Here is a 10,000-nt window from a genome sequence, read left to right as displayed (position 1 = left end):
CACATTTTACTGTTGCGTTAAACAGAGGCTACAGTTAAGGAATTGCGCCCAGTAAATCCTCCCCGGCCAGGATACGAACCCATGACATAGCGCTCGCGGAACGCCAGGCGAGTGTCTTACCACTACACCACCGGAGACTGTAACGGAGAATCTTGTATATACCGAAGCCAGAGCCCCCCATGGCTCAATTTATTATTTACTGGGTTCCTAGCGTATTTAGGACGTTCCGAAAAATGTGGAGGATTATAAATAATTCTTTATGGCAGAATATAACAGCAAATATTGTGAGTTATTCACGTAAGAATGTTACCGGAGATTTTAAGATTTTTTTTTAATAATTATGTAATTTTTCATCCTTTCGGATTACATTTTAGTTTATGTAACATAAGTTACAGAATGTTCAAAAGACTAGTTTTATACACACACACACACACACACACACACGCGCGCATACACACACACACACACACACACACACACAAGAGTCAATGCTCGATCCTGCAGACACAACTAGGTGAGTACACACACACACACACACACACACACACATACAGGAAGAGTCGTGGTCTGACTGGGAGGTCGTACCCGGTGTTCACACGGTAACCAGTTCGAATTCTGTCCCACCCCATCTAAGCTTCATTTTATGGGGGGGCCTCGCGGCTGAGTGGACAGCGCTCTGGAGTCGTAGTCCTAACGGCCCGGGTTCGATCCCCAGTGGAGGCGGAAACAAATGGGCAGAGTTTCTTTCACTTGGTGTGCCTGTTCACCTAGCAGTAAATAGGTATCTGGGAGTTAGACAGCTGCTACGGACTGCTTCCTGGGGATGTGTGTGTGTGTGTGTGTGTTAGAAATATATGTAGTAGACATAATAGATAGATGTCTACTATAAATAGAAAAATAAATTGGATAGAAAGGCGGGGTCCAAGAGCTAATAGTTTAATTCTGCAGATACAAATATACACACACACATATTTATATATATGTATATATGAAAACATACATATAAATAAATATACATTATTTTTATGTATATTTTCAAACAATTTAGTAATATATTATGAGAGAGGAAGTAGCAACGCATAATTTATCGCTTGGGGAAAATTTTAGGAGAGTTTAGTTCAGAGTTTTTAATTAAAAGCGAGTCGGTGTGTGAATATTTGATTCCCTTGTCGAGTTTTGTGCTTTATTCAGGCCTGTGTGTGTGTGTGTGTGTGTGTGTGTGTGTGTGTGTGTGTGTGTGTGTGTGTGTGTGTGTGTGTGTGTGTGTGTGTCTGTGCGTGTGTGTTTACTAGTTGTGTTTTTACGGGGGTTGAGCTTTGCTCTTTCGGCCCGCCTCTCAACTGTTTACTAACTACTTTTTTTTTCCACACCACACACACACACACACCCCAGGAAGCAGCCCGTGACAGCTGACTAACTCCCAGGTACCTATTTACTGCTAGGTAACAGGGGCATTCAGGGTGAAAGAAACTTTGCCCATTTGTTTCTGCCTCGTGCGGGAATCGAACCCGCGTGTGTTCTGTGTGTGTGTGTGTGTGTGTGTGTGTGTGTGTGTGTGTGTGTGTGTGTGTGTGTTTGTGTGTGTGTGTGTGTGTGTAAACGAGTAAAATATGAATAACTATCACATGGAGAGACAAATAATCCCAGTAGAGTTAAGATACGCTAGGGCCGGCCAGGCCGGAAGGTCTATGGTGTCCTGTACCCGTTCAGAACCCGTCCAGGACCCGTCCAAGACCCGTCCTAGACCCGTCTAAGACCTGCCCTGAACGGGGCCTGAACATCACTGACTTCTACATCACCTGGGGGACTATATAACACTCCCTTCAAAGTAGACAAACATGTAGAAGAACCCAAAAAACAGGAGGAGGAATGACAGGACTCAATCGACGTAATTACCATCCAAGATGGCCGCCGCCAGTGTTTACAAACACCACTCTCCACCAATCAGAGGCGAGTGGAGTCACGTTCGACCTTCCCTCGCGTGTTTGGAGGACTTTTGTGTGTGTGTGTGTGTGTGTGTGAGTTGACCCGGAGGCGAGTGGACTCTCCCCGTCTCAAGGACTCGAGTCTGTCTTACGGACTCAGAAACGGGATTCGAAGGGGGGTTTAAGGGAGTAAAATAACTGCCCTGGTCCACTTGGTCTGGTCGGCACAACGACGGACATGCTTCTTACAAGTCAACGTTTGGGGTGAGAGAGACCTTACAGGTGAGGTCCCAAGAAAATGGTGAGGAGGGTTCGTTGGAGGGTCTTGTAATTTGGTGTTGGGTCACCTGGTCATTAGAGGTCACGGGGAGAGGGAGGGAGGGCAACACGGAGGGTGGGGGAAGGGAGGGAGAGAGGAAGGGAAGGAAAGAGGAAGAGAAGGAAGTAGGGACACGATCGTGGGAAAGACAGATGATAAGGTTTCTGTCACTATTACATAACACATCAGGTGAAGGAGAGAGAGAGAGAGAGAGAGAGAGAGAGAGAGAGAGAGAGAGAGAGAGAGAGAGAGAGAGAGAGAGAGAGAGAGAGAGAGAGAGAGAGAGAGAGACAGAGCCGTCATCAGAGAGGGATTTCCCAATTACGGAACAACCAGGCGAATTAATCGTGTCGTGTCTGAATTTCCTTCTGGACATTGTTAGGGAGTCGACGGACACACACACACACACACACACACACACACACACACACACACACACACACACACACACACACACACACGTATGGAGGCTGACTCCATACACAGTTTCAAGTGTAGATATGATAAGAGCCCAGTAGACTCAGGAACCTCTACACCAGTTGATTGACAGTTGAGAGACGGGACCAAAGAGCCAGAGCTCAACCCCCCCGCAAGCACAATTAGATGAGTACATACATGTGTACAAACGTGTACACACACACATATACATACGTGTATACATACATGTATACACAAGCTAGTCACAACAATCACCTTTTTTGTGTTACCGCTGGTTCACAGAAAACGCAGTACCGGGAAGAGCTCAGTAATTACAGTACTCCACACCAACAATGTTAAGACAATTACATATAATTTTGTTAAACAACACAATTGTACAAGTGTGTAAGTCGTGAACAACGGTGAATTGGTGTGTTGAGAAGTGAGAGAGAGAGAGAGAGAGAGAGAGAGAGAGAGAGAGAGAGAGAGAGAGAGAGAGAGAGAGAGAGAGAGAGAGAGACAGAGAGACAGAGAGAGAGAGAGAGAGAGAGAGAGAGAGAGAGAGAGAGAGAGAGAGAGAGAGAGAGAGAGAGAGAGAGAGAGAGACAGAGAGACAGAGAGACAGAGAGAGAGAGAGAGAGAGAGAGAGAGCCAACTCACCTCAATAATACCACTAGAGTCCCATATCATCCAGTACCACAAGACCTACCTTGAGGTGCTTCCGGGGCTTAGTGTCCCCGCGGCCCGGTCGTCGACCAGGCCTCCTGGTTGCTGGACTGATCAACCAGGCTGTTAGACGCGGCTGCTCGCAGCCTGACGTATGAGTCACCAAGTATGAGTATGTAACCAATGATTACATTAATACCAGGATTATAACGACTTACGGTGTTCTAGTGTTCAACTACCCGCATTCATACTACCTTCTTCATCTCCTTCTAAACAAAAATGGCGGATTAATGACCCTTCTAGAAGGCTGTTAACACGCGGTGCCTGACTATCTCAACCAAGTACGAGACACGTATCTGGATAACAGTTACTTGAACGATCAGACGACGACACTTTTCTCAGGACAACCTGACCCATGAATTGGGGTGAGAAACAATAGGCAGAGTTTCTTTCACCCTATGCCCCTGTTACCTAGCAGTAAAATAGGTACCTGGGTGTTAGTCAGCTGTCACGGGCTGCTTCCTGGGGGTGGAGGCCTGGTCGAGGACCGGGCCGCGGGGACACTAAAAAGCCCCGAAATCATCTCAAGATAACCTCAAGATGACCCTTCAACTAATCCTAATGGCACGTCATATTAACCAACGTACCAAATGCAATGTACTATGAAAAGCAGAGTCTCACCCAGATCCACATTTTCTATGTATGGGTTGGTTAGGTTAGGTGGGTTGTTAAGATCCACGTGTTTCTTGTTAGGTTAGGGTGACGGATATTGTCATTTGTGGAAAATCGTGAGAATGGACTGCTCAGGAACTGAGGTTTGCTTCACACGGGCAAAGAAATACTTCCCATGAACAAATTCTGTAAAAGCCTGGTTTGTGCCTCGGAGAGACTACGGAATGCAGTAAGTTCAGTAGAACTTCGGTTTCAACCCTTTTAACCCTGTCGTAGCTCAGTCGATTAAGGCAGTGTCTGGGATGCTCCCGGACGCAGGTTCGAATCCTCGTCACGTACCCTTGTGGATTTGTTGATTTGATGCATCACATTAGTGTGATCTCTGTGTGTGAATTACTTCCCATCCTCCCGCAGTCTTAAGTGGTAGTTAAGTGTTGTGATAGTGTAGAAGGAGACTTCTTAGTCACAGAAGACACAGCTACACCAAGAACACTTCCACAATGGTATAACCATTCTTTTTCTATGTATATCCTTGAGATTACGAGGGAAATATAAAGACCATTGCCTAAAGACCAGGCTACGAGGGGGCCTCGTAGCCTGGTGGATAGCGCGCAGGATTCGTAATTCTGTGCCGCGGGTTCGATTCCCGCACGAGGCAGAAACAAATGGGCAAAGTTTCTTTCACCCTGAATGCCCCTGTTACCTAGCAGTAAAATAGGTACCTGGGTGTTAGTCAGCTGTCACGGGCTGCTTCCTGAGGGTGGAGGCCTGGTCGAGGACCGGGCCGCGGGGACACTAAAAAAGCCCCGAAATCATCTCAAGATAACCATTGCTAAAGTGCAACCCATTGTCATGTTGTCCTTTGCTTTGGCATGAACACAATGGAGAGCGTTCTAATGATAAATGTGTGGGATTGTGATGCTGAGTGATCACAATCTCACAGATTGTGATCTGTGTTGGAGAGATGCTTCTCTCCTCACACAGCTTGAAGGACCAAGAGGCTGAAATAGATTCAGAGATTGAGAACTAGTGATCTAAGAGAGGTAGTGATTGGAACACTGTGAGATAAATGAGAGATTAGGATCTTAGAACTTTTGCTTCTTGGTACCTAGTATAATATCAAATAATAATTACAAATTAGTTCAACATGAACAGTTCTGCCCGTAACGCTTTGCGTACTAGTGGCTTTAGGCATTGTATGTACTATCTATAAATACAGAGCTCTATCATATCATTTATCATATATAAATACATAGCTCTATCATATCATTTATCATATATAAATACATAGCTCTATCATATCATTTATCATATATAAATACATAGCTCTATCATATCATTTATCATATATAAATACATAGCTCTATCATATCATTTATCATATATAAATACATAGCTCTATCATATCATTTATCATATATAAATACATAGCTCTATCATATCATTTATCATATATAAATACATAGCTCTATCATATCATTTATCATATATAAATACATAGCTCTATCATATCATTTATCATATATAAATACATAGCTCTATCATATCATTTATCATATATAAATACATAGCTCTATCATATCATTTATCATATATAAATACAGAGCTCTATCATATCATTTATCATATATAAATACATAGCTCTATCATATCATTTATCATATATAAATACATAGCTCTATCATATCATTTATCATATATAAATACATAGCTCTATCATATCATTTATCATATATAAATACATAGCTCTATCATATCATTTATCATATATAAATACATAGCTCTATCATATCATTTATCATATATAAATACATAGCTCTATCATATCATTTATCATATATAAATACAGAGCTCTATCTATAAATAAATCACTCTTTGTATCACCTCTTGTATAAATGTATTTTACCTGAATAAACATTTGAATTTTGAATTTGAATTTAAATAGGAAGTATAGTTTGGGAGAGCAATAATAAGACCTAGTGAGTCCACATAATAATACATCTCTCTGTAACGTTAACAAACATGTTAATACTCTTAATAATCCTACGGGCTCACCATAGCCGGTGCTACTGGGAACTTATGTTCCCAGTAGCTCAATCTAAAACAACAACTTGACAATCATCTCACTCTAACAACAGACAAAGAAAGAGCTTAAAAGACACAAAGAAGAAAAAAAAAGAAATGAGAGAGAATTAGAGAGATTAAAGATAAAAAGAATGAGATACAAACATACAGATACCAATGTTTATCAACAGTTTTGTTCCAGTAAAGAATTGGGAGATTAGTGCCTAGTCAATCCTCCCTAGCCTGGATAAGAACAGAGATAACATTATGTAGGAGGGAGAGAATCCCACTACTGATAACTCTATCTACATAAAACATGATAAATCCTATACAGCAGTATTCAAGCAAACACAATGGATCCATGTTTTATTCTCTAAACACTTTTAATCTGCCTCTCAAACAAATTGCCTTGTGTGAAATGGATGCCAGTCCCAGGGAAAATTTCCTCCACCAAATGCTACGTCATTTTCATGAAATCCTTTCAGTTTTGTGAGCGACAAGTGGAAGGATTGAGAGTTGATGCCTATTTGGGGTAAATGTGGTCGAAAGGGTGTTTTTTTTACCTATTTGTGCTTGCTGGGTCAACCTGGTATAGCTCTTGGACCCCACCTCCCACTATCTTTCTGGCCACTGGTTATCTAAAAGATATATATACTGGTTCTTGAACAAGTTTCTCTATCATGTCAACTATATATTACTCTTGCATACACACACACACACACACACACACACACACACACACACACACACACACACACACACACACACACACACACACACACACACACACACACACTCCATACACAGTTTCAAGTGTAGATATGATAGAGCCCAATAGGCTCAGGAATCTGTACACCTGTTGATTGACAGTTGAGAGGCGGGACCAAAGAGCCAGAGCTCAACCCCCGCAAGCACAACTAGGTGAGTACACACACACACACACACACACACACACACACACACACACACACACACACACACACACACACACACACACACACACACACACACACACACACACATCTCCAGGATGTAACCCACAACAGCTATCTAACTTTATCTAACTTTTAGGTGTATGTGTGATTTCTTATCTTTTGAACACCCACTTTGCATTATGCTCAGCCCCATTCACCTATGATGTTGCCAAGACCTATAGAAAGCCCGCAGACAGAACTATTATATGCAGGCGAGGAGTCACAATAACGTGGCTGAAGTATGTTGACCAGACCACACACTAGAAGGTGAAGGGACGACGACGACGTTTCGGTCCGTCCTGGACCATTCTCAAGTCGATTGTGAATCGTTTTTTTTATAAAACGATTTATAAGAACTATTGTAAATGCAGTCGGGTCCTACACTCAGAACAATATATTTTGAAGAGGGGGATCCCTGTTTTCCTTTCATACCTTCCTGAAAAGTTTTAAAAACTTCAGAAAGTTTGCCACAATCATTTTGGCCAGGTTCTACCTACGTGGGTGTGAACAGTTATTTTCCTTCGTTAAATGAACAAAAATTTCTCGGAGAACAAGGCTGACTGTTCAACACTTGCCATTTCTGACCACAGTAAGAACAACACAGACATTTCAGGCAAACATCACAAAATTGTCATTAACAAAAGCTGTCAACCCTCAGGAGACAACAAGGAAAAAAACGATTGAACAATCGTAAAACACGATTGAACAGTCGTAAAACACGATTAAACAGTCGTAAAACACGATTGAACAGTCGTAAAACACGATTGAACAGTCGTAAAACACGATTGAACAGTCGTAAAACACGATTAAACAGTCGTAAAACACGATTGAACAGTCGTAAAACACGATTGAACAGTCGTAAAACACGATTGAACAGTCGTAAAACACGATTAAACAGTCGTAAAACACGATTGAACAGTCGTAAAACACGATTAAACAGTCGTAAAACACGATTGAACAGTCGTAAAAAACGATTGAACAGTCGTAAAACACGATTGAACAGTCGTAAAAAACGATTGAACAGTCGTAAAACACGATTGAACAGTCGTAAAAAACGATTGAACAGTCGTAAAAAACGATTGAACAGTCGTAAAAAACGATTGAACAGTCGTAAAACACGATTGAACAGTCGTAAAAAACGATTGAACAGTCGTAAAAAACGACTGAACAGTCGTAAAAAACGATTAAACAGTCGTAAAACACGATTGAACAGTCGTAAAAAAACGACTGAACAGTCGTAAAACACGATTGAACAGTCGTAAATAAATGTTCATATTGAACTGTTGCAAATTTTTGCACAATGTATATGTCGCTGTTGCACGGAAGTCTATGTTGCCGTTTAATACGTGGTATTTTTTTTTTTTGGTCTTTTGTTAAACTACTTCATACCTTTGTATACACGAATGTGACCAGTTGCTGAACCATTTGTATCCACTATGTATGTTTCTAAGTATAAGTAATAAACATTGCAATAATTTGTATTAAATGTGGTGTGTATGGCCCTAGAGGACAGGGCCACTATATATAGGACCACTCTATATAGGACCACTCTATATAGGACCGCTATATATAGGACCACTATATATAGGACCACTATATATAGGACCGCTATATATAGGACCACTCTATATAGGACCACTATATATAGGACCGCTATATATAGGACCACTCTATATAGGACCGCTATATATAGGACCACTCTATATAGGACCACTATATATAGGACCACTATATATAGGACCGCTATATATGGGACCGCTATATATAGGACCACTCTATATAGGACCACTATATATAGGACCGCTATATATAGGACCACTATATATAGGACCGCTATATATAGGACCGCTATATATAGGACCGCTATATAGGACCGCTATATATAGGATCACTATATATAGGACCACTATATATAGGACCACTATATATAGGACCACTATATATAGGACCACTATATATAGGACTGCTATATAGGACCGCTATATATAGGACCACTATATATAGGACCACTATATATAGGACCACTATATATAGGACCACTATATATAGGACCACTATATATAGGACCGCTATATATAGGACCGCTATATATAGGACCACTATATATAGGACCACTATATATAGGACCAGTGTTGGTCCACTCAACAGGACAATCACACATACACTCTACACAGGGGAGTATGTCGCCTCTATTTACCCTAAAAGCTTCCATTCCCCCCAGCCCCTGGGGCTCTTAGACTCCCCCCTGGGACTCTTAGACTCCCCCCTGGGGCTCTTAGACTCCCCCCTGGGGCTCTCAGACTCCCCCCTGGGGCTCTTAGACTCCCCCCTGGGGCTCTTAGACTCCCCCCTGGGGCTCTTAGACTCCCCCCTGGGGCTCTTAGACTCCCCCTGGGGCTCTTAGACTCCCCCCTGGGGCTCTTAGACTCCCCCCTGGGGCTCTTAGACTCCCTCCTGGGGCTCTTAGACTCCCACCTGGGGCTCTCAGACTCCCCCTGGGGCTCTCAGACTCTCCCTGGGGCTCTCAGACTCCCACTGGGGCTCTCAGACTCCCCCTGGGGCTCTTAGACTCTCCCTGGGGCTCTTAGACTCTCCCTGGGGCTCTCAGACTCCCCCTGGGGCTCTCAGACTCCCCCTGGGGCTCTCAGACTCCCCCTGGGGCTCTCACACTCCCCCTGGGGCTCTCAGACTCCCCCTGCTGCTCTCAGACTCCCCCTGGGGCTCTCAGACTCCCCCTGGGGCTCTCAGACACTCCCTCTGGGGCTCTCAGATTCCCCCTGGGGCTCTCAGACTCCCCCTGGGGCTCTCAGACTCCCCCTGGGGCTCTCAGACTCCCCCTGGGGCTCTCAGACCCCGCAGACCCGCAGGTCTAGACTCACTCTACACCAACCAGGAAGTCGCGTGAGTAACCACAAAGGGCAATTCGGGCTTTGCTGTCCGCGAGTCATTCGCGCGCGACAGTG

At 43.2% G+C, this 10,000-nt stretch overlaps 2 protein-coding genes across 2 annotated transcripts in view; one reads left to right on the top strand and one right to left on the bottom strand.

Moving 5' to 3' along the window:
- mus201 (rad2 superfamily protein mus201) overlaps window positions 1-10,000 on the bottom strand; it is a 480,107-nt gene that overhangs the window by 134,872 nt on the left and 335,235 nt on the right. The gene's annotated exons all lie outside the window — the stretch shown is intronic.
- Window positions 4,224-8,278, top strand: LOC138364357 (uncharacterized). Its single transcript, XM_069323968.1, has 2 exons — window positions 4,224-4,228; window positions 7,696-8,278. Exons 1-2 carry the CDS (start codon window positions 4,224-4,226, stop codon window positions 8,276-8,278), a joined length of 588 nt encoding a protein of 195 aa, XP_069180069.1.

The sequence above is a fragment of the Procambarus clarkii genome, chromosome 13 (assembly GCF_040958095.1).
Source record: "Procambarus clarkii isolate CNS0578487 chromosome 13, FALCON_Pclarkii_2.0, whole genome shotgun sequence".
NCBI classification, from domain to species: Eukaryota; Metazoa; Arthropoda; class Malacostraca; order Decapoda; family Cambaridae; genus Procambarus; species Procambarus clarkii.
Note: the sequence above shows the minus strand (reverse complement) of the source record. Positions and strands in the feature narration are given on the sequence as shown.